The sequence below is a fragment of the Agelaius phoeniceus genome, chromosome 21, assembly GCF_051311805.1.
Source record: "Agelaius phoeniceus isolate bAgePho1 chromosome 21, bAgePho1.hap1, whole genome shotgun sequence".
In the NCBI taxonomy this organism is placed as follows: Eukaryota; Metazoa; Chordata; class Aves; order Passeriformes; family Icteridae; genus Agelaius; species Agelaius phoeniceus.
The window spans coordinates 2,175,866-2,200,120 of NC_135285.1; the positions used below are offsets into that span (position 1 = coordinate 2,175,866).

At 51.8% G+C, this 24,255-nt stretch overlaps 1 protein-coding gene across 14 annotated transcripts in view; it reads left to right on the forward strand.

Annotated features, from left to right (window-relative positions):
• The window catches only part of LOC129128747 (histone-lysine N-methyltransferase EHMT1), a 124,783-nt gene that overhangs the window by 80,403 nt on the left and 20,125 nt on the right, over nucleotides 1-24,255 (forward strand). For 12 of the 14 annotated variants that reach the window (XM_054646245.2, XM_077188987.1, XM_077188980.1 and 9 more), the window contains 14 exons: nucleotides 597-733; nucleotides 1,558-1,746; nucleotides 2,388-2,468; nucleotides 4,459-4,579; nucleotides 6,300-6,431; nucleotides 9,093-9,238; nucleotides 12,097-12,240; nucleotides 13,972-14,198; nucleotides 14,821-14,985; nucleotides 16,056-16,138; nucleotides 17,354-17,460; nucleotides 19,336-19,458; nucleotides 21,663-21,764; nucleotides 22,394-22,498. In XM_054646245.2, coding sequence (XP_054502220.1) covers nucleotides 597-733; nucleotides 1,558-1,746; nucleotides 2,388-2,468; nucleotides 4,459-4,579; nucleotides 6,300-6,431; nucleotides 9,093-9,238; nucleotides 12,097-12,240; nucleotides 13,972-14,198; nucleotides 14,821-14,985; nucleotides 16,056-16,138; nucleotides 17,354-17,460; nucleotides 19,336-19,458; nucleotides 21,663-21,764; nucleotides 22,394-22,498 — 1,862 coding nt within the window. The remainder of the gene's footprint in view (nucleotides 1-596; nucleotides 734-1,557; nucleotides 1,747-2,387; nucleotides 2,469-4,458; nucleotides 4,580-6,299; nucleotides 6,432-9,092; nucleotides 9,239-12,096; nucleotides 12,241-13,971; nucleotides 14,199-14,820; nucleotides 14,986-16,055; nucleotides 16,139-17,353; nucleotides 17,461-19,335; nucleotides 19,459-21,662; nucleotides 21,765-22,393; nucleotides 22,499-24,255) is intronic. The other 2 variants (XM_077188988.1, XM_077188989.1) reach the window with 1 other exon arrangement.

Here is a 24,255-nt window from a genome sequence, read left to right on the forward strand (position 1 = left end):
CATTCCTCTCTCAAACTGTGGGTGAAACCTGTTTAATAAGAATAGCAAAGATGTGACTGTTTTATGTAGCTGAGAACCAGGAAAGGTGGTGAGAAAACTGACCTAAAAATTTGTGCTGATCCTTTTTATTACAATCCTTAGATGTCATATTTTTATACACATGAGAGATCTTTTCACACCTTTCTGGGAATTCTTGTTTTTTTACCATTGCTGCATATGCCTCTAAATAAATCCTTACTTCACGAGATTTAATTTGATTAAAAAAAAAACTTTTAGCAGAATTGCCATGAAGAACTCACATTTAGCAGTTGTTTTGAAGCCTGTTGAAGATTTTAAATTTATTTCTGGCCTTGGGCACTGCCAGGGATCCAGGGGCAGCCACAGCTGCTCTGGGCACCCTGTGCCAGGGCCTGCCAGGGAACAATTCCTAATTCCCAATATCCCATCCAGCCCTGCCCTCTGGCAGTGGGAGCCATTCCTTGTGTCCTGTCCCTCCAGCCCTTTGTCCAAAGTCCCTCTGCAGTGCAGCCCCTGCTCTCTGTCCCTCCTTTTCATTCCTGAGCAAACTCTGTGTTCCTCCTGCTCCTCTCTTGCAGCTGCTGCAGTATCTCGGAAGAAAAAACGGAGAATGGGAACCTATAGCCTGGTTCCCAAGAAAAAGACCAAAGTGTTAAAACAGAGAACAATGATAGAGATGTTCAAGAGCATAACTCATTCCTCTGTGGGTGCCAAGGTAAGGGCAGCACTGAGCCCCTGCACGTGTTTGTTGTCAGAGGGGACAGTGAATAGTGGGGGTTTGTTGTTGGTTTTGGTTGGATTTTAGTGGGGTGGCTGTGTTACATCTCCCTTTTTTGGGACACCAAACCCATGTGGAGGTGCAGGGATGTCCTGGCTTGTTGGGATCAACATCTTCCCTTCTGAGTCTCCTCTTCCCTCTGGCAGCAGCTTCCTGCCCAGAGCAGCCTTGCTGCTTTGGGAATGACTGTTCCAGAGGGGCTGTTCAGGTGCCAGCTGCTAAACCAACCTTTTCCAATGAATGTTCCCCTTCTGTCCTGTGAATCCTGGGCAACTGCAGAGATTTCAGGCATACCCCTTTTTGCTTTGGTCCTCAAGATCTCATATTGCTGCCTGAGGCTGTACAGAAAAACACTTGGTTACTTATAAAAGTTTAGACATGGACTCACTCCTGATGAAATTCTGCTTTTGCTGTGACCTGTGCCCTGAAGTTTTGGGCTTAGAATTCAAGGAGAACAGTGCTGGGATTTCAAGGCGTGATAGAAAATCCCAATGTGATGTAACTTCCTTTTCCATTCCCTAGAAACCTTCCTGCATCCCTCCATGCTGGAATGGGGCTCTCCTCCCCTAACCATGTGAGTCTGCAATGACTCCTCGTGGTCCCCAGGTCCAACAGGCTGAGGTGACAATGGCAGGAGCTCTGCAGGGACACAGAGCCAGCTTTAGAGCTCCAAGCACAGAGGAGAATCTGGGATGGATGCAGCTGCTCTGTCCCAGGAATTGATGATGTCTTTGTGTCTCGTGTGCTTGGGTGACTTGCAGAGTGACAAGGAGCTGGGGGATGGCAGCCCCCACGTGAACGGGGAAAGCATAGATGTGGACTCTGAGGAGGAGGACTCGGATGATTTGGAAGAGGAAGATGATCATGGAGCAGATCAGGCAGCCATGTTCCCTGGGGATGACAACAGGACCTCCAAGGACAGCGCGTCCGACGCAGACAACGCCAGGAAGGTGATTCCTGTGCCCTGAGTGGGGCTGAGGGGCAGGGGGGGTAGCAGGGACAGGAGGGGCATGGATTGAAGCAATTTCTAGGGTTTTTTTCACCTGCAAGATGACAGAAGGATCAGCAATGGTAGAGAGGCCCTTTGTCACCATTTCCCATTGCACCTGTGAGGGTCTCCCCACCTCCCTCCAGTTCCAGCCCTACACAGTTCTGGGATCCACTCTGCAGAACCCCCACCATGTGTAGTTCTGGGATCCCCTGAACCAATAGGAGACATCTTCCCAATCTTGCTTGGGAAAGCACTAAAATAATCTAATTGCTTTTTTCCCCCCAAATTTTGATATACAGTACAGACATGAGGCTGGTTTGGGATTATCAAAGAAGTTGAAATTTAGTTGGAAGATTTTATTCTGGAGTGGAATTTCTTTTTTCTCTCTCTCTCTATCATCCCCATGGATGTTCCATGATGTGGTTGGAGCTCACTGGGCTCAGTGCATGTGCAGGTTGGGCTGGGGTGCTCTGGTGTGTGTGGGCACAGCAGGATGGTGGGGGATGCTCTGCTGGGATCACCAGGGGTGTGGGGGATGCTCTGTGTTGGGAGACCCGACCTGACTGACCCATTCTGTTCCTGGGCAAATGGTGGCTGCAGATCGATGATGGCGAGTCTGAGGAAGAGCAAGAGTCTGTAGAATCAGGGGAGGAGGAGGAGGATGGAGACGAGTCTGACTTGGTAAGCTGGGCTGCTAAATGTGTTTTTCAGCCCGTGGCCTGTTGATAATAATTTTTCCCCTTTGCACTGCTGCCAGAAAGAGAGAGAGCAAAGCCAAAGCGGTGCAGTTTCAAGTCTCCTTGACAAAACTCATTCTCTGAAACCACCCACACACAGAGTATTGTTTTCCACAAGGTGCTTAACCCTGATCCGTGGCACAATTAATTACATTCTGATGCTAACTAATGGGCTTTTGTTGTTTTCAATGAGGTGTTGACTGCTTTTAATCATTTGAATGTTAGCAGAGGTGTTTAAGGGTGCCTGAGTTCCTCAGATACACACTTGGCACCTGGTAGGAGCCAGCAGAGCTTTCTCACCAACCCCAGCTTCTGCTGGGGTGGGGTTGTTCCCAGATCCACTGGGCCAGCCCCTAAATTCACTGTTCCTGGTGAGCAGCTCTTACCAGGGAGACAAACAGCACTCAGACAGACAGACAGACAGACAGACACTCTCCCTGGGACCTTGGTCGTACAGCACCAGGTCAGGACTTTCAGCAGCTGCTGGGGATTTCTACTTTTTATTTTTAGACGGTTGGTGAAGAGAACCTGGTGATGTTTGAATTTAGATTGTTCGTTGAATGTCTCTGCCTGCCTCCTTCCCCTGTCCTTGAAAACTGTCCTTCCACAGCCTCTCAGGCTGAGGAGCCAACATTTCAGACACCCAACTCTTCAGAAAGAGTTGAGAAAATTCTTGATGTGTTGAGCTGAAGGTGGAATCATGCTCACAAAACCCATCAAGGGAATCCCTGAAGCTCTTCAGGTTCCTCATGTTGTGACCCTGCAGCAGCCCAGGAGGAGCAGGGGCTGGCTGGGCAGCCTGGCTCTGTTTTGGGTGGCTCAGGCCAGTTTGTTGTCCAGGGCTTGGGCTGGGGCTCACACCCAAACTCCCAGGTGGGATCTCCAGCTCCTGGATAGAGGTTGGAGCTCTGCTGAGTCACTGAGCTCCCAGACAGGACTGGCTCACACACAAACCTCTCTCCCATGAGCAGAGTGATGCAGTTGGGGTAAAGCCACGTGCTGGGCCCACACTCAGGGATTTTGGGGAAGCACAGACACCCTGGAGAGCCAGGGCTCAGCTCCACGTGTTCCCTCACTGGGACAGCAGGGCCTGGCACAGCTGCCTGTGGAGGCAGAGCCTGATCCAGCTGCTGGTAATGGTACCAGGAGGTTTTCCAGGGCTTTGCTGGCAGCTGGATAAGCATCAGGAGCTGACAGTTTCAGTCTGAACATGAATTTTATGATTGATGCATTAAACCCTGGCAGGGTTGGGGTGCCTGATTCCTGTTCTGATGTTGATTTTGAAACCCCACCCCAGACTACTGAATTTTTTTGAAAGCAAAACCCAAAGTCTGTTGAGATTTATACGTGTGGCTGAGTATTTGCTGCATGACTGGTCTGTGCTGTGCCTGGCTCAGGGATGGGGCTGCTCTGCTGCTCTGGAGCTCAGCTCCCCTGGGTCCACTCCAGCCCTGCCAGGTGGCCCTTCAAATGCAAAGTGGGTTTTTTGTGGAGAAACATGAATATTTGAGTTTGAAAACACAACTGCCAGAGCTCAAGAAGCGTTGGGACATCCCTCTGAGGCACAGGCTGAGGTGTTTGTGCAGGACCAGGAGCTGGACTTGGTGCTCTTTGTGGCTCCCTTACATCTCAGGATATTCTGTGGTTCTACCATTAATTTTTGGGAGAAGCTGGAAGTGTGCATGGGCCTGCCCACCTGCAGTGCTGCTCATGAGCATGGTGTGAGGGCCTCCATGGAAGAGAAAGTGCAGCCTGGCCTGCTGAACTGACAGGAAATCCACCCCCACGTGTGCATGGGTTTCCTTTTCAGTGCTATAAAGGCATCTTAGCAGCCCTTGGTTTCAGAGTCCTGCTCGAGCTGGGTGAGGGCTGTTCCACAAAGGGACCCTGGTGCCACCATGCCTGACGTGCACGTGGCCTCTCTGCTTCCCCAGAGCTCCGAGTCCAGTGTCAAGAAGAAGCTGCTGAAGAGGAAAGGGAAGACAGACAGTCCATGGCTGAAACCCACCCGCAAGAGGAGGCGGAGGAATAAAAAGAAACAAGGAGGTGTGCTAGGTAATGGATGGGGGTTTGTTCCTAAATTCCACCCCAGGGAGCCTTCCAGGTGCAGGGGGAAGGACCTGGGGCCTGGGCTCACCCTTCCTTCCCAAGGTTGGGCTGTGTGATGAGCCAGGCTGTGGAGTTGCCCCTCACTGGCAGGGGCTGCTGGTGTCACTGTCACAGCAGAACTTGTGGCTTTGTCCTTGGAATGCTGCAGGAGTTTTATTTTGTTCATCAAACCCTTTATTTTAGAGTATCCAAAAAAAGGCCTTGTGGGGCTTACAAAAAGGAGGAAGAGGAATTTTATATGGGGAGATAGTGACAGGACAAGGAGGAATGGCTTCAGACTGAAAGACAGGAGGAATTGTTCCCTGAGAGGGTGCTGAGGCCCTGGCACAGGGTGCCCAGAGCAGCTGGGGCTGCCCCTGGATCCCTGGCAGTGCCCAAGGCCAGGCTGGACAGGGCTGGGAGCACCTGGGACAGTGGGATATGACCCTGCCATGGCAGAGTTTGGAATGGGATGGGCTTTGAAGTCCCTTCCCACCCAAAGCAGTCTGGGATTGTGTGATATGTCCATGTGGACTCCTGTCCCATGAGCTCCAGGGAGGATGTTTAGATGCAGAAGGAAAGAAAGAACCACCCTGGAGTGGTGCTCCATTGCTTTTGTGTGGTGCTTGTGCAGCTGAATGGAATGTGCAGCTTGGCTTTGCTCCTTGTGGAAGAACCACAATGTTTGGAAGGAGCTGCCTCAGGCCCATCCCAAGTGTGGGTGTTGTTCAAGGTCCCTCCTGTTTGTCCTGAGACACTGAGCACCAAAGAAGGTTTCAGTGAGCTCTGTTGAGAGGGGAGAGGTGAGGAGAGGCAGGATGTGATGCTTCTTCCTTGGGAAAGGTAACAACATGGGAGAGATAAGGTGGATGGTGCAGCTGTGCCTTCAGCCTCATTCTAAGGTGTCAGACATCCACTGCCACCAAAAGGTTTATTTTTATTCTTCTGGGTTTGCTAATTCAGGGCAAAAAGGTCATTTTTGTATCAGCAGTTTTTTGGTGCTTCTGAGTGAATTGACCATTTTTCAGCCCTGCTCTGTGCCTGGGCTCTGTCACTCACCTGGCTCCCTCCTCTTCCTCCCAGGATGCCACAGGGACCCTTGATCCCTGTCACAGCAAATACCTAATTCTGCATTTCACATGCAGGCTGGTTTTCTGCCCCTTCAGCTGGTCTGGAAGGGTACCCCAACTCTCTTGGCTAAGCTGGACTGGCAGAAGCCAAGCAGGAGAGAAAGTGAAGCCAAGGGTTCAGTTCCCTCTCCCACAATCCCTTCCCAGCAGCAGCTCTGCTCACTTGGAGGCAGAACTTGACTTTTTTGTGTTTCCTCTCTCACTCAGCTGGATGTCACCTGTCTCATCCTCCTCCTGAGGTGCAGTTGGCTCTGCATGGCCAGTGTGTACCAGGCTGGGGGCAGGAGGATGCTCAAGCCCTGGGTCATCCCTTCCTTGTGCCCTTGCAGGGGCTGACCCATCTCATTTATCCCCTGTTCCTGTTCCCTGCCTGGGTGGAGGCAGCTCAGTGTGAGCAGAGCAGTGCCCAGCCATGCCCAGATGTTGGTGGCACATTCCCTGTGCTCTGCCCTCATGGGTCCCACAGGGAGCCTGCACAGCCTGGGCTTGGGCACGGCCTCACAGCCCTGGGGTGGCTGTTCCTGTGGGGTCTGTGTGAATGCCCTGCTCCCAAACAGGTGCTGAAGCCTATAAAGCCTCGCTGGGCAGCAGGGAGGGCCCCAGCCAGGAGAACAGCATGGAGTACATGGAGGTGTCCCTGGATTCCCTGGACCTCCGGGTGAAGGGGATCCTCTCCTCACCAGCAGGAGGTGAGTACTGGGCTGGGATGGGCTGGGCTTGGGGATGGGTTGGAGGTGGGGATTGGGCTGGGGTCGAGGTTGGGTTTGGGGTTGGGATTGGGGCTGGGTTTGGGGTCAGGGCTGGTTTTATGTCTGGGTTTGGGTTTGGGGTCTGGTTTGAATTTGAATGTGGGACCAAGTTTGGGGATGGAACTGTGTTTGTGGGTCAGGTTTGGGGTCGAGGTTGTGTTTGCAGTCAGGTTTGGGGTGGGGTTTAGATTTGGGGTCGGGTTTGGGGTCGGGTTTGGGGTCCCTTTGTTCCGCGGGTGGCGCCGTTCGGGGCCCCGGCTGCCCCCTGGCGGCCACAGAGCGCGCAGAGCAACGGGAATGGGGCGGGATCGGGATGGGGATGGGGATGGGATCGGCGTTAGGGATCGGCGTTAGGGATCGGGATTAGGGATAGGAGTTAGGGATCGGGATGGGATGGGGGTTAGGGATTGGGATGGGATGGGCATTAGGGATCGGGAAGGGATGGGGGTTAGGGATTGGGCATTAGGGATTGAGATGAGGGGGAGGATGGGGCTGGAATGGGGATGAGTGTTGGGATAGGGATGGGATGTGGATAAGGACGAGGATAGATATGGGGCTGGGTTGGGGATGAGGATGGATATGGGGCTGGGTTGGGAGTGAGGATGGATATGGGGATAGTTTGGGGATAAGGATAGGGATGAGGGTAGATATGGGGCTGGGTTGGGGTGAGGATGGATATGGGGCTGGGTTGGGGATGAGGATGGATATGGAGCTGGGTTGGGGGTGAGGATGAGGGCAGGGATGGGGCTGAGGTAGGAATGCAGCTGGGATCAGAATGAGGAGGAGATGGGAATGGGGCTGGGCTGGGGCTGAGCATGAGGATGGGGATGGGGCTGGGATGGCAATGAGAGTAGGGATGGGGCTGGGATAGAAGTAGGGATGGATTTGAAATGGGGGTGAGGATAGGGAGGGTGCTGGGATGGAATGAGGCTGTAGATGGGATCCCAGTTCCAGTGAGGCACGTTAGCTCAGAACACTCTCACCAAGGGTCCCAGGTACTGCCCCAGCCCTCCTGTCCCACTCAGCAGCTCCCTCCATTCCCTGAAATATGCTGATTCAGCATCCCCCCAGAATTGCTGCCACTGGATTCCCTCAGGAATGGCTCGTTCAGCCCTGGGAAGGAAAGGGGCTGGTGCTGGGCCCTGGGTGCTGAGCCCCAGCTGCTGCTCCCAGTGCTGAACTCTCCTCAGATCCAGCATCCCCTGGCTGGATCTGCCTGTCTGTCCCCACTGCTCCCTCAAAGCTTGTCTGGCTCCTTTGATAGAGGCACATCAAAGAGAGGGTGGGAGCCTTCCCCACCAAGGGAGGGTCAGGAGGGATGAGGGATGCTTTCACCACAGCCTCTGGATGTCAAACAGATTAGGGGAGTGACAGCTCGGAAGGAGGAATGAGCTTTGTGATTTGTGCTCCCACAGAAAACTCTTAAACCTTTAAGATCTTGACAGGATTTTATATGAAAACAGCAAGGACTTTCCCTGGCCTTGTGTGTCTTGAAATATCCCTTTGCTAGGCTTGGGCTTGCAACTTGTTGGCTCAAGGAATTCCTGATGGGATGAAAGGGGCTGGTGCTGGGCTGGCAGGGTCAGAGGCACGGGCAGGGTGCTCTGGGCAGCTGAGGAGGAATCTCCCCCAGGGATGAAGTGAAATCTGCAAAACCTCACAGCAAGAGAGCTCTCCATTCCCCATTCAAAAGCTTGGAAAATAGCAGCAGCAAGCTTCCTTCTCAGTGTGAGTCAATCCATGCAGTGGGCAGGAAAAGCTTGGGATGAAAGCTTGGGATGAAAGCTTCAGGGTGAACCAGCCCCAAGGCCAAAGGATTCCGTGCTGCAAACATTGCAGAGATGGTTTGGTGCTGGACTGGAAGAGGAGGGTAGGACTGGAATCAACCCCTTTGTCACTAGGCCAGTTTGGCAATCCTGGGTGATTTCAATCCAGAGGAACCACAGGAATATTCCCACAGTGACCCCCCTCAAAAGCCCTCATCCACCTTTCCACAGGTTTGTAAATGTTCAACATCTGAGAGGAGATGAGGGAAAGGCAAGAACATTGGAGCATCTTGCTGCTTTCTTTTCCCTGGTTTGTTCTCTTTCCAAAATAAATAATTTGTGGTTGGCTGACACCAAACAGTCCCAGGAATTTTGTTTTCCCATCTGTGTAATAAGCCTTTGCAAATAGGAGTTTGTGCTTTTCTGATCATCTCTATTTATCACTCCACTGCCTATTCAAATTTCCAGCTCTGGGTGGTTTCCTGCAAATTTCCTGGTGCCAGAGCCCAGTGTTGTGGGGAGGGGAGAGAGGCTGATAAAAACCTGCACCTCATTGCTTGGCCTTTTTGAGGTTTTCTCAGAATAAACTGATCTTAACTTATCACTCTTGATTTTAGCACAGTCAGCTGAGTGTGGCTGGACTTGGAAAAGTGCAGGAGGCTTTTGCAAACTCCAGCTGGTGTGAAAGGGTCTCTTTTACAGGGTGCTGCTAAAGCCTGGAGAGCATTTCAGGACATGGAATGGGAAGATGTCACAGGGCATGGCTGCTGTTATGGACTGAATCCTTTCTGCTGGCAGAGAACTGGAGTTAATTCACTGTTTTTCTGTGCCCCAGGTCTCTCCAATGGCCCTGAAGCCATGGAAGTGGATGGTCTGCAGGAGGTGCCCCTGTGTAGCTGTCGAATGGAAACCCCCAAGAGCAGAGAGATCACCACCTTAGCCAACAACCAGTGCATGGCCACAGAGAGCGTGGACAACGAGGTAGGAGCCTGTCCTTTAGCTCCCCACAGCCTTTCCTGCTGAGGACAAGGCCAGAGAGAGTGAGAGGCTGTGCCAGGAGCACGCCTGGGGTCACTCAGGGGCCCTGGGCCTGCTAGACTGGGACCCACTGGTGTGAGGAGTGGCAGGGCCCATGTCCCCCCTCAGCTGAGGGCCCCAGCACTCTGTGTCTGTCCCAGCACTGGGTGAGGCCACTGGGGAGGGAGCAGCTCTGTGGCTGCAATGGGAGAGGCTCTGGGTGGCTCTCCTGGGCTTGTCCTGGCCTGTGAGGCTGGATGTGCTTGAGGTACCATTCACACCTCAGGCCAGATGGGCTCAGGTACAGGAACCTGCAGCAGAGGGAGAAAATCCTCTCAAGGATTGGAGCTGCTTTCCCTTGACTGTGAAGGAACTGTTGCAAACCTTTCTGTGGCCAGGTGTTGAGTTCAGGAGCTTGGCATGGCCTCTGCTGCCCCAGCCTTTCTCTGTCCTCCTCTCTTTCTGTCCCAAAGCTTCCATGTCCTGGCAGCTGTGCAGCCCCAGGTCTGACAGGGATTGCATTCAATGCCTTTGGGGCACAGCCAGGCTGCTTGGGCTCTGCTGCTTCCAGAAGTGTGGAAGGAAGTGGCAGAAGTGACTCCATTCCAAAATCTGGAAGGGGAGAACTGCAGGACAGGAATGCTCTTGATGGATTCTCCTTGTACTGGGTTTCTTTTCAGCTTCAGCCTCACTGCAGCACTCTCACACTCACCAGTGGTAGCACAAGGAGTGAGAATATCCCTAGCTCTCCTCTAGGATCCCAGGAGAAGGGTGGATGGAGGGACAAAGGGATAATCAGGTTTGTAGACCAGCTCTGCTTCTGTATGTGCTGGTATGTGCAGAGAGAGGAATTTCCAAAGAATGGCAAAATTGATTCATTAAAGAGAAAATGTCCTGGGAGACTCATCAGAGAGAGGGGGGACCCCAGGGCTTCTAAACAAACACAAGGTGTTGGAAAGAATTCCTGCTCCTGGCTATGGTGAGTTGACAGTTCTGTCCCTGGATAAATCACAGGGAGGAATAGCAAGGGCCATGCTTTATGTTAGATTCTTTTTGATAATGGGATAAGTGACTCAGAGATGTTAGAGGAATATTATATGTGTGAATAGTGGCTTCTCCAGACTGTCATGTCCTTGGAGAGTGTTATAAATAGTTATGAGCACCCTGCTGCACTCTCTAATGGTTGGAAAATAGCAATTAATCATGTTGAACTTGTTCTAGAGTTTCTAACAAATAATAAAGTGTGACATAACAGCTCAGGGTCTTCCTCACATGGGTAATGCAGCTTTCCACCTGTCAGTGGAATTTCCTCAGCTCAGTAAAATTCCTCCTCAGGAGAAGATCCACGGTCCCCTTGTGCCACCCTGCAGCCCCTGGGCTCGGGCTGGGGACAGGGATCAGTCTGGCCAAGGTGTCCCAGCCACAGAAGTGTTTGCAGCTGGAATTTGGGAAAGCTGAACTGGAGATGCTGGGGTGAATGATGAGCCTAGGTTAAAATCCATTCTCTTTACCCACAGGGGTGTTGTGTCTGCAGGAGTGGAATAAAAAAAAAATCAGAGACAAAGTTTAGTTTTGTTGAGAAAAAGCAGCAAATCCTTGGCTGGAGCAGAGGGACAGTCTGTGGCACTGAGTCCCTGACTGACCCTGTCATGAGCACAATAAATTCTCCACCTTCCCTCCAAGGGACCTTTCCTTGGAGCAGCCTTTCACCTTGATATCCTAGTTTATAAATCTCCTTTGCCAGGTATTTGGGGAAAGCAAGATTATTATCAAGGGGAGCTTGAAACAGACACAAAGAGTGTCCTGTCATGCTGGCAGGTGACAGCTGGGCTGGGACAGTGGTGGCTGCAGGAGGTGCTGCTCCCTCTTGGTGCAGCAGAGCAAGGAACCCTGGCTGGGGACAGGGAACCCCAGTTCTGGAACCTGCTGCCAGTAACAGGACAAGGTGGGGCAGGAGAAGGTGTGGAGTGATAGGAAAAGGGCGATGGCTTCAGGCTGAAGGAGGACAGGTGAAGATTGGGAAGAAATTGTGAGGGTGCTGAGGCTCTGGCACAGGGTGCCCAGAGCAGCTGTGGCTGCCCCTGGATCCCTGGAAGGGTCCAAGGCCAGGCTGGACAGGGCTGGGAGCAGCCTGGGACAGTGGAAGGTGTGGAAGGGGTGGAAGTGGATGAGCTTTAAGGTCCCTTCCAACTCAAACCATTCACAATTCTGTGATCCTCTGATTTTTAAGCCCAGAGCTGTAGATTGGTGAAATCCTTTGGAAAACCCGCTCCAAACATGACTTAGCTGAGCTCTCATGAAAGCCTGGCTCTTCATCCCTGTGGTCTGGGCAGGGGCCAGTGCTGGAACCAGTACAGACAATAACTTCACTGGCAATGAGGAGCAATTATTTTCCCCTCTATCTTCCTGTGCCTGGGAGTTTTGAGCAGTAACAAGATTTAGTGTGTATGGTCTCCTTCTCTTGGTCACTGACACCCGCTCTTCCTGGCAAGAGGAGAGTGTGTGTTGTGTGAGTCAGGCCCCTGGGACTGCCCCTTCTGCTGCTTGGCTGTTGCCTATTTCCAGTTATCATTTTGTTGTTGTTGTTGCAAGGAACAAATGACTCGGGGTGCACATGCATGTTAGTTAGTAAATGATGCATTCCTTCCTGAGAGCAGCTTTCACAGCTTCCTGCTGCACTGCTAATGCTCTCTGGCACACAGCTGAATTCCTGTGAAAAAGCCAGGGCTCCTCGAGGCAGTGTGCAAAATCTTCCTCTGCACAAGCACAGGGAGTGGTGTGGTCTGCAGTAATTTCATTGCCTTTAATTTCTCCTGTTCCAGCTGGGCCGATGCACAAACAGTGTGGTTAAGTATGAACTGATGCGCCCGTCTAACAAAGTCCAGCTTTTGGTGCTGTGTGAGGACCATAGAGGGAGGATGGTGAAACACCAGTGTTGCCCTGGCTGTGGATACTTTTGCACTGCAGTAAGTTCGTGCTCTCAATCTAGGGAAGGGGGTACCTGTTGCAACAGCTGGAAGCTGAAGGTGGAGATGGTCCCTAAAGGGGTGTCCTGACTTCCTGGCATCAGCCCCACCTCGTTCCACAGCACGTCAGGAGGTGTTTTCAATAGGAATGTGTGTGAGGGCAGCTGAAATCGTCACCTTGATCTTCCTGGAGACCCCCAAGGGGTGTTACCAAAGGGATTTCACATGCTGGAAGTCTTGCCTTTGGAATTTCTTTGGAACAAGGGTTTGTTGTTTTTCTTTGTGTACAGATCAATCACATCCAAAAAAAAGTCTTAGGTTGGTTTGTAAATGAAGCTGTGCCCCCACCTCTGTGTCCCCTGAGGATGGGGATCCTGAGTGATGGCACTGCTGGACCAAGGCAGTGTTGGAGATCTCAATTAGGTTAGATATTAGGAAGATTAAATATTAGGCAGGAATTCTCCCTTGTGAGGGTGGGCAGGCCCTGGCACAGGGTGCCCAGAGCAGCTGGGGCTGCCCCTGGATCCCTGGCAGTGCCCAAGGCCAGGCTGGACAGGGCTGGGAGCAGCCTGGGACAGTGGGAGGTGTCCCTGCCATGGCAGGAGGGGTGGAACCAGATGAGATTCAAGGTTCCCTCCAACTCAAACCACTCTGTGATCTCCTGCTGCTTCTTCCACCTGTGCCACCGAGGCTTTTGAGGGACTTGCTGCAGTCCTTTGATGGCCAGTGTCCTGCTTTCCCTGTGCATAAAGCTGAAAGGCACCAACTGAGGCCTCATGGAGTGATGATGTGGCTTAATTGTGTGATGCTGGTATTCTTCAGGATGATTCAAGGAAAGATGCTGCAGTTGTCTCAAGCATTATTGTAGTAAGTGGAGCCATCCTGGGTTTTCTTGCTGAGTCAAAGATCATTTAGAAGATAAAACCCTCAAAACCCTTCAAGGCATTTGCAAAGCTGAAATAGAGTTAATTAGATTGCTTGGGAGGACTGGATTCAGGAGAAGAGGGGGTTTGGCTGGCCTTTCCTTGCACTCTCTTGCATCTCTCAGTGCTGTGTGCTGGTGCACAGAGGTGAACCTGGAGTGTTTGTCTGTGCCACCATCACCAACCCAGAGCACAGCAGGGCTTCAGGCAGCACTGACACCACAGGCAGGGAGCTCTGGGCTCCTGCACAGCAGTTGCAGGGACTTTGGTAGAAAGGGAAATTAATTTTAGGAGGAATTGCCCAGTTTGTTGCATGAGCAGTCAGCTTGTTTGGGTTAATTAGACTGGTCCAGGCAGAAGAGTCACATAATTTGGGTTACAGTTGGATCAATGACAGATTGATGCAGGTTCTTGCATGGTTTGTGTGCAGTTGTGTTTCAGGTAGTTTTAATGCTGGCTCAGCACAGGTCTGAAGGTTTCTTTTCCAGTTTTGGGGCGTCCTTACAGTGCACTGGCACTTCTAGAGACACAAGCGAGAACTTCAAGTGTTAGAGGGAAGAGCTGGAAATTTGGACTTCTTTGTTCTGTTTCCCAAACACAATTCAAAATCTTGCTTTGCAGTCTTTAACCGAGTGAGTTTTTCCCCCTTTACCTTGGTTTTGTTCTCTTCTAAAGAAGTGGCAGTGCTTGCTTTACTGTACTGGACGCAGCAGGGCCGAGAGAGGTGGTGAGGAGTGGCATGGAGCGTGTGAAGGGGCGAGGCACGGGCCCAGCAGGGGCTGAATTTCCTTCTCTGTGGTTTTTTAAGGGCACTTTCATGGAGTGTCAGCCCGAGAGCAGCATCTCCCACCGCTTCCACAAGAGCTGTGCCTCGCAGGTGAACGACACCAGCTACTGCCCTCACTGCGGGGAGGAGGCCTCCAAGGCCAAGGAGGTGACAATAGCCAAGGCTGACACCACCTCCACGGTGTCCCTGAGCTACGAGCAGCAGAAACCTGCGGCTGTGGAGGGCAGGGCCGACACCACCACGGGGAGGTGAGCACGGGGGCACCGGGGGATCTCAAAGCTCTGCCAGGCCAGGCTTTGGTTGGAGTGGTTGGGCTCCTCCTGATGGGCTGGGAGCTGCCTCAGCTGCAGGAATCTGCTGGGGGGTTTTGGGTCACTCGCTGCACCAGAGCTGAGGCTCTGGAGGTTGGGGGGTTCAGGAGTTCAACCATTCCTTCCTGTTATTGTTAGGAATGGAATTATAGTGGAATTCGTTGATATTGTCAGGTTTGCTCAGTGACAGCCATTCCCATCTGCAGCTCCTGACTCGCACCCATGAGAGAGGAAAACACAAATCAAACCAGCCCTGTGTTGAACTCTGCTCTGACTTCCCATCCTATCTGGCCTTGTTTAGGTGGCTTTAAGACTTGCCCCATGTGCCTGGGTCTCCTGTAGCACAGAGTACATCAAGATGTAGTCAGAGGGCAGTGTAATTCCTTTCTGGGGCAAGTTCTTACCGAAAAAGCTGTAAAATTTATTGGTTTTGAGTTTCAATTTCAGTTACACTTATCTGTATTTAAAATGCATTTGCTTTTCTTTTTTGGCATAAGAGAAACCTTGTTGTGTATTTTTAATGGTTATGCTTTGGCTGTCTCTCATTTTTCCTCTTCAGTGGCACTGGGACGAGGTTGTCAGAGGAAGACAAGCCAGAAAGTTCGGCTGCTGAAGGGTTTGACATCCCTGGGTCTTCAGTTTTTCCAAAGCCTACTACTAGCTTGACCCAGGGACCAGTGAAAGAAACTCTGGAAAGTGCCCTGATTGCCCTGGACTCTGAAAAGTAAGAAAAAGACCATTGGGTCACTCCAGTTCCCAGCAAAGTTGCTTAGCCTAGAGAAAAGGAGATTTAGCTTTTCTGGATTTTGGTCCAACTCAGAGCTTTTTTTGTTCACTTCACTCATTAGTCATCCCCAACAGGTTTGGGAGAACTGTAACAGCTCTAAATGTCTTATTGATTTCTCTGGAGGATTTAGTTCTTCACTGGCTCTTCAGCTGCAGCTGGAACTTCTGGGAGCTCCTGTTCACAGTAGTGAGACCCAGAATCTGTTGCTGAGCAGCACTGAACAGATCCAGCCCTCACTGGAACAGGACTGCCTGGGGCTGGAGCTGGAAGTTTTAAAGCCTCATTTTGCAGACTTGTTTTTTTGTATCAGAGAATTACAGAAGGTTTGGGTTGGAAGGGACCTTAAAACTCATCCAGTTCCACCCCTGCCATGGCCGGGACACCTCCCACTGTCCCAGGTGCTCCCAGCCCTGCCCAGCCTGGCCTTGAGCACTGCCAGGGATCCAGGGGCAGCCCCAGCTGCTCTGGGCACCCTGTGCCAGGGCCTGCCCACCCTGCCAGGGAACAATTCCTAATTCCCAATATCCCATCCATGCCTGCCCTCTGGCAGTGGGAGCCATTCCCTGTGTCCTGTCCCTCCATGCCTTGTCCCCAGTCCCTCTCCAGCTCTCCTGGAGCCCCTTTAGGCCCTGGCAGGGGCTCTGAGCTCTCCCTGGAGCTTCTCCTCTCCAGGTGAGCACCCCCAGCCCTCCCAGCCTGGCTCCAGAGCAGAAGAACTCCACCCTTTAGAGCATCTCAGGATCTCCTCTGGATTCACTCCAGAGCTCCAGGTCCTCCTCATGTTGGGGATCCCAGATTTGGAGGCAGCTCTGCAGGTGGAGTCTCATCTGAGCATGGGGGCAGAAGGGCAGAGCTCCCCCTGCCCTGCTGCCCACGCTGGGGGATGAGCCCAGAACTTTGTCAGGCCCAAAGGGGTGGCAGTGAGGAGTGGCAGTGAGTGAGGGGTGACATTCCTGTCCTTCCCTGGGCACTAATTCCTCCTCTCTCTCTCTCTCTCTCTCCTGCAGGCCCAAGAAGCTGCGGTTCCACCCAAAGCAGCTCTACTTCTCTGCCAGGCAAGGGGAGCTGCAGAAGGTGCTGCTGATGTTGGGTAGGTGCCTCCTGCCCAGGCCAGGGCCTGGCTGGCAGCACTCCCAGCCCCTGCCAGGCAGTGCCTGCAGCCACTTCCCAGCAGGGCACCACGTCATCTCCCCAGTGCCCTGGGGAGCAGAGACTCCTGTGGCTGATGTGTCATTGGGAAGGCTTCATCTCTCTGGGAAATGGGCATTGATCCCCACTTGTGTCTGCTTTGAGCATGGTTTATCCATGCTGGTTGTGTCCCCACAATGACCTCCATGTGGTTTTTCCCACCCCCTCTCCATGCCTGGGGTACATATTTGCTTCCAGTAGAGAGGGAATAGATGGAGTCAGTTTAAACCAAGAGCCATCAGCAAGAAAGCAAAAAGGAAGAGCCTTCAATCCATGGGGTTTGTTTTGGGGTACAGAGGTGCCTCTCACTAGATGCCTTTGAGCTGCTGAGCTTGTTTTTAGCATCCAATATTCCCCAGGAATTTCCCCCTCTGAAGGACACAATGTTTCACAAGGATGCTTCCTTTCCACTCCAGTACTTTGCTGTACATTTTTGGATGCTTTCTGTTCTTGCCCTTTATCAGTTCCTTCTTTATTTTTTTTTGCCTAGCAAGTGTTTGCTCCATTGTTCCTGTTTTCAATAGCACAGAAATGTTATTCATTGATATTTAACTACAGCCTCATCATACACAACATGTTATCATGCCCAGACATCTTTGTCTGGCTGTCAGCATCATCTGTCAGTCTCTGCACAGCTGTGAGAATCTCTGGCCAGATCCTGAGCCTGTGTGGACAAATTCCATCCATGTTGCAGTTCTGTATTTGCAGGGGTGCAGAAAGGATCACTAATATGAATTCCAGTTAATAGTGGTGAGACAGAGCCCAGGTGGTACCAACTCTTTGTTGTTCCCAATCTCTGGGTTGCTTTAAACCAAGCAGTGTTTTTTCTTTTTTTATCCTTGTGTGTTGTTTGTTGTTTTTGAGATGAGGCCTCTGGAGAGATAGTAATGCCTTAAAAAGGTATTGAATTCCATGGTGTTTCTAAGCTCTGGGTTTGAGGGCTGTTGCATATTGAATGTGCAGGGGGCTGCCCTGAGAGCTTTCTGGTGAAATGTGCAGTGAGACATGAGCAGGGCTGAGGATGGGCTGGGAATCCATCCTTTAACAGCCTTCAGCTGAGACTGTTACACTTCAGCCTCTGAACTGTGCTTGAAAGTGTCTCTGCTCTGTTTTGCAGTGGATGGGATTGACCCTAATTTTAAAATGGAGCATCAGAGTAAGAGAACCCCTCTCCATGCTGCTGCCGAGTCTGGCCACGTGGACATCTGCCACATGCTCATTCAGGTCTGTCTGCACTTCCAGCCCTCTGCACAAACCATTTCCTGTGGGCTTTGGTCTGCCCCACGTGGAAATCAGCAGGGGAAAATCCCTTCTGTAAAAAACCTCCTCAATCCCAGGGTTTGCTGAGGGAGGAGTGGGGCAGAGTAATGGGAGGGAATTGTCCTGCTGGAATTGTCCTGTTCTCCAGGCAAGGAGCAGGGCAAGATTTGGTGCAGGGCACTGTGGGGTAGGTGGGGATCTGTGCCTAAGCACAGCCAGGGCTGGGCACTGCCAGATGTGCCAGCACAGCCTGGGCACTGCCAGATGTGCTGCCAGGCTGCAGGAGAGCTCCAAACTCTTGGTTTTGATCTCCAAACCAGGTTGCTCTTGGTGATGAGGGCCTGGAAGCTGCCAGGCCCTGCCTTCCCTTCTGTCAAAACCTGAGGAGCTCCATCAGGATTTTCCTCTGCAGCATAAATGTCTCACATGTGGAAAGGAGTGAAGGGAAGATGCAAGTTTGGTTTGTTGGCTGAGATTTGGATTCTAACTGAGGGAAGATGGTCAAAGCTGTAGGGATGTTGTTGAGCCTGCTCCAAAACAATGTGAAGAAGAAAAAGAAGCATTTAAAAAGTTCTAGTTTTTCTGTTTTGTGCTGGTGTACCTGGTCTGGAGTGACTGGAAGTGTGTTTTGTTTATGCTGTGGGATAGGGAAACCTTAAAGGGCTGTTGAGAAGGCAGCAATGACTGGCCCTTGGAAAGATCCTGCTGGGCTGGTGCATTTCAGCACCTGGAACTGGAGGCTTTCAGGTACTGTTTGAAGGCAGCAATGGACCTCCCTGGCTGCTCTGACTGAAATTACTGCATGTGAAGACAGTGGAATGAGGAAAAGGAGCAAAACTTGTGAGATATCACAAACAATTTAATTCTCAGTAGGGTTGGTTTGTTTCCAGAGTGCTTTATCTTGTCTCTCCCTGAGGTCTGGCCTCTGCAGCAGCCCAGTGTTTGGCTGGGAATGGCCCCAGCTTGTTCCACTTGAAATGCTTCTCCTCTGCCCTGGTTTAAATAGCTCTGGCTGGGGAAAAGAGTCAAAACAAAGGAATTCAGTGGGAGGCACCTGAAAACAGCTCCTTGTGCCAGGTGAACCTGAGTCAGCTGCTGTGAACAGGTCTGAGCCTCACACACACCCTGCCAAGAGCTGGGTGGTGTCTGAGACCTCTTGGGGTTGAGTTTTGGGTGGTTCCTGAGCTCAGCCCAAGGGCTGAAGCAGGCAGGATAAGCTGACAGAGCCATGGTTTGGAAGGAGTGAGGTGGTGCTGGAGGCACTCTGGGCTGAGCAGAGCAGATGCTCAGAGACCTCTGTGGAAGTGCCATTGACTTCCACAGGAATATTTAGCCAGTCCCCAGGATATTTTTTCCCAGCTCCTGCCTCTGTTGCCATCAGCAAGATGTTCCTACTGCTTGTGACATTGAGAAGAGCTGGTTGTTGTAGGCTAAATCATAGACCAGGGAAAACAAAGCTGCTGGAAAAAGGAGGAGGCCGACTTCCCCAAATTGTTACACAAACAATATCTAGAAAGTAGGAGTAGAAAATCTGGTAATAACAGGAGTTATTTAATACCAGCTGTTGGCTTCCTTACAGTTCCTTCCTGGCTGGGAAGGCAGGAGAGGGGGCAGGCAGTGTGTGCTGTTTCCAGAGCAGGTGGACTTGCACTGCCTTCTTTCCTCATTCTGTTTCTTCTTTTTTCTTCTTTTTTCTTCTTTTTTCTTCTTTTTTCTTCTTTTCTTTTTTTTTCCCCTGCTTAATATGGCTAAATTTCAGGAGAAGATCTTGTTATTAAATCCCTACTCCCACATCCTTCCCCTGCTGACTGTCCTTGTGCTTGCCCTGCCTCCCAACAGGCTGGTGCTAACATTGACACCTGCTCTGAGGACCAGAGGACTCCACTGATGGAAGCAGCAGAAAACAACCACCTGGAAACTGTGAAATACCTGATCAAGGCTGGAGCACTAGTAGATCCCAAGGTAGGAGTTTATTCCTTCCCTTTTTCTCCTGAGGAAGCCTCTGTCCAACATTTCTTCCTTGAAGTTTTGGGTGGAAGTGCCCAGGCTGAGGAGAAATGAACTGGTTTGTCTTGGAGTGGAGGCTGGAGGTGTCATAATCTCATTTTTCTGCTGGCCATGAGCTGTTTGGGGCAAGTGTTGCCACTTGTCCCTCTAGTTTGTGGCACCAAATGTCAGGGGGGTTTGATTTCATGGGTTTTAGTGTCACAAATCCACTGCAGTGGGGCTGGATTTCAGAGTTCCCTTCTCTGTAGGCTCTAACAATGAGAGTTTTGGGGTGATGTTTTAAAATAGGCTGGTAATTAGGTGCTTGCCAAGCCAGGAAAAATGACAGAGGAAGCTTTCCTTTCCAAAGAACTGATGTGTGGATTCTTGCAGTCATGCTGCAGTGGCAAAATTGAACCCCATCTTTAAACTCTACCCCTTAATTTAAACCAAAACAATAAAATGCAGCTGTCTCTTTGCCTTTAGCATGCTCTGGATGCTTTGCAATCTTGGAAAATACACAGACCATTTATTAGTCCCATAAATCAGATGCTGTTTGGAGCACAGGAACCCTCCCCATGCAAACTTATTGTCACAACCTGCTGCTCTTGGCTGGGTTTGGGAAGGCAGCACTGCACAAGGTATCAGAAATGAACTGGTTTGTCTTGGAGTGGAGGCTGGAGGTGTCATAATCTCATTTTTCTGCTGGCCATGAGCTGGTGCTGCCCAATGCAGGCCCTAAATGGATCCTTGGGAGGGGGACAGGACAGGCACCTGTGGGTTTGTGCTGGCCACTGGCTCAAGTACCTTGGAGCAGCCCAGACATCTCTCACCTGATTCATTCCTGTGGAAGAGAAAAAAGGGGAGTTTGTGTTTCTGAAGGTCAAGGGAAGGAGATAAATTTTGAGCTTGCAAAAGCTAATGAGAAGCCTCAGATCACATCTGAGGTCTAGGCTAGTTGATGATGTTAATTAGTTTCTTAATTAGCTGAGGCTCTGTTTGAAAGCAGAAGCATTGGTTTGGAAGCAGCTCCAGCCCCTACCTGGGGCAGGTGGGACTGCAGGGAGCTGGGTGGGGGCTCCCCAGCCCCCAGGGTGAAGCTCTTGGTCCTGTTTCAGCATGGAAAAGCCCCACTCAAAACATGAAGAAACTCTACAATAAAATCTGCCTGCTCTCCCAGGGCCGGGGAGCTGCCCTTGGTTCTTGCCCATCCAAGGGGAAAGCTGTGGAATTATTCAGCTGGAGCAGGCACATGTGGGGGTGTAGAAACTCTTTCAGTGTCCCAAGGAGCCCTCCTGGTGCAATCCCTGACCTGAGATGTCCCTTCCTTGCTCTGAGAGTTGCTCCCTCAGCCTGCATCACATCAGCTCCATCCCAAAGCTCTCACCTCCAGCACTGCTCCCAGGGATTTAGCTGGAAGGAATCATTTGGTTTTTTCAGTCTTTCATTTCCTCCTCCTGATTTCCTGCTCCCTGGGCCTTGCTCTGTGCTAAGCTCTTGGGATATAAATGCCTGATAAAAGTCAGGCTGCTGCCAGAGAGATCTTTGGTGGGAGGGTGGGAGCATCTCCACCATGACTCACAGCCTGTCCATCTCCTCCAGGCCTTGCATTCCCAGCTCCCAAAGGCATTTTTCCTTTCAACCTTCAGGGCTGTTTTTTATCTCCAGTCTGTGCAGATGCCTGTGGGCAGGATGGGGACCTGGTCTCTCTGGACAGAGACACCACAGCCCTGGACCTGCTGCCAGGTGCTGGGATAAGGCCTTGGGCTAACAAAACCCAGCAAAAAACCTGGAGGAATGGAGCATTTCAACTTGAGACAAAGTGATTTTTTCTGATGTCAAGTGCAAATTTGGACTATGTGAGGGATTTTTGCTTCCCTTTGGCTCTCCAGAACATGGAGAGGAGCAGGAAAGGGGCTGTTGGAGAAGGGAGGGCATCACTGCCAGGGTTTGGGGTTGGTGCCTTCCCCAGGCTTTGCAAAGCCCTTTCCACTCTTAGCTTCCTTCTCTGCAGGGTGGCACCTCTTTGGTGCAAAGCTCCCAAGCTCTGCTTAGAGCTCTGCTTCCTTCTCTCTGCCCTCCTGGCAGTGAGCTGGAGACTTCTGGCATTCCCTTTTCCATCTGGGAGCTCCTCTGCTGTTCTGAGCATGGCTGAGGGTGTGTGCTGTGCTTGTGTGCAGGATGCTGAGGGCTCCACATGTCTGCACCTGGCAGCCAAGAAGGGCCACTATGACGTGGTGCAGTACCTGCTCTCCAATGGGAAGATGGATGTCAACTGCCAGGTGAGGCTTCCCCGGGGCAGGAGCTGCTTAGCCCAGGTCAGAGACACCCTCAGGACCTGAGTGCTCACTCAGGTACAGTCCTGCTGCTGGGGGACACCTCCAGATCACCACAGGGTGACAATTCTGTGCCCCTCCTGTCTGCCAGGGAGGGTGATCCCTCACTCACCTCAGGGAACTCCCCTTGATTTGCAGTTTCTCCTTCAATTTGAAGTGGATCCTGCTGCTCCAGGGTGTCCCTGTGCTTCTCCTAGTGGGGGGATCATGGACAGTGGTGTGGGATGGGCTGAGCCTGGCACTTGTCACTGTGGGGTTTGTCCATTGCCCCTGGGGTTTATGCATTGCTATGGGGTGAGACAGAGGTAATTAACCTGGGGCAAGGGCAGCTTCCCCAGGCTTCTCAGGGAGTTTCTGTAAGATCTTTTACACACCCTGGGGTGCTCCCTGTGCCTTTTGGACAAGCTGGAGGTGCAGTGCCAGCCTGCTGAGCTGGAACAAACTCCAGGCTCAGCTGTGCCTGTGCTGCTCCCCGCCACGCTGGGCTCTGAGGAAGCTGCAGGGGAGGGCAGGGCTGTGTGGGGCCAGCAGGAGGCTGTGGGAGTGCTGTGTGTCACCCTGCTGTCCCCTGCCAGGACGATGGTGGCTGGACACCGATGATCTGGGCCACGGAGTACAAACACATCGAGCTGGTGAAGCTGCTGCTGGCCAAGGGCTCGGACATCAACATCCGTGACAATGTAAGGCTCCCCTGGCACCTCCTGCAGGAATTGCAGTCTCTGCTTAAACCCCAGACACGCCCCAGGTGACAGATTTTGGGCTCAGTCCCACTCAGTGTGAGTGAGAAGTGTCTGGTGAGAGTTTTCCTGAGTTCTGGGCAGAAGTTTGGCAGCCTGTGGGATGTGCTGTCCCTGCAGCTGCTCTGTCAGGATGCTCTGTGGAATCCTCAGCTCTGAGCCTCACTGGTTCCCATCCCTCTGTGCTGCCACTGGACACTGCACCAGGCAGAGCCCCTTCAGTCCAGACTCACCAGCTCCAAAAGTTTGTCCCAGGCCAGGGACTCTGGGTGTGGGTTGGGGCACCCTGTGTGCCTTCTGAGGGGAATGAGCTCCTATTTGTGTTTCTGGATGGGCTGGGCACTCTGCCAGCAGCTGTCAAAGCCTGGGCATCGCTGGCACAAAGCTCTGATGTGTCCAGAGCTGGAGCTGCCCTTCACCTCCCTAAATCCTGCCCCAGTGGGATGCACTCAGTGCTTGAGCCCCTGGGAGCTCCCCCCAGCTCTGCCTGTGGGGCTGTGCCAGCTGCTTTCCCAGGGGTTTCCAGGGAAATAGAGAAGATACAAAGAGATACTGTCAGAGATACTGTCTGCTTTTCCCAGCCTTCTTCAGCACTGCTCCTCTCTTTTCCTTATACTATGTTTCTTATTCTTGGAGTCTCTAAGGATGTTGAAGTGTGGTGTCTCACCCCATCCCTGGAAGCGTCCAGGGCCAGGTTGGACAAGGTTTGGAGCCACCTGGGAATAGTGGAAGGTGTCCCTGTCCATGGCAGGGGGTGGCACTGGATGAGCTTTGAGGTCTCTTCCAAAGCAAAGCAAAGCAAACCCCTCTGTGTTTCTGTGATTGTGTGGTTTAACCCCAGCCAGGCCCCTCACAGCCCCTTGCTCACTCCCCCACCAGTGAGGAGAGAATCAGGAGGGTAAAAGGTAGAAAAAGACTTGTGGACAGTTTAATAGGGACAGTTTAGTGAGATAGAGTTTAATGGAAAAGCCAAAGGCACACACACAAGCAGAACAGAACAGGGAATTCATTCCCTGCTTCCCATGGTTGGGCAGGTGTTCAGCACCTGCAGGAGAGCCCCACCCATGGAACAGTGACCTGGAAAGAGAAAAACCATCACTCCAAACATCCCCTTCTCTCCTCCTTTCCCCACTTTATATCCTGAACTGATGTCAGGTGGTCTGGAATATCCCTTTGGTCAGGGTCACCTGTCCTGCTGTGTCCTCCCAGCTTTCCTTGTCCCCCAGTCTCGTGCCCAGGGAGGCAGCACAGGACAGAGCAGGCTCTGTGTCAGCCCTGCTCAGCAGGTGCTATCTCTGTGTCCCCAGCCCTCTGTTCAGCACAGCCCCACAGCAGCCCCTGGGAGAAACATTAACTCTATCCCAGCCAAACACAGCACACTTAGATGGTTCCCAGTTCTCAGGCAGGTCTGGATCCAGTCCTGTTCCTAAAAACAAAAGTCAAAGTGAGAGGGAGCTTTTTGGGCTGTTACATCTGTTTGCTGACTCTGAACAAAACAGACTCTTTGATCTGTCACAGCTTCAAGATCACACATTAATGATGAACATCAAATCAACTCAGTCAACAATTTACTTGAAAGAAAACTGTGCTCTTAACAGCTGTGTGTGTGACACATCTCTCCTGGACCTGCAGCTGGGGTGTCCTGCTGGTTGTGGTTCAGGACAAATGTCACTCGTGCTGGGAAACCTCCTGCTTTGGGA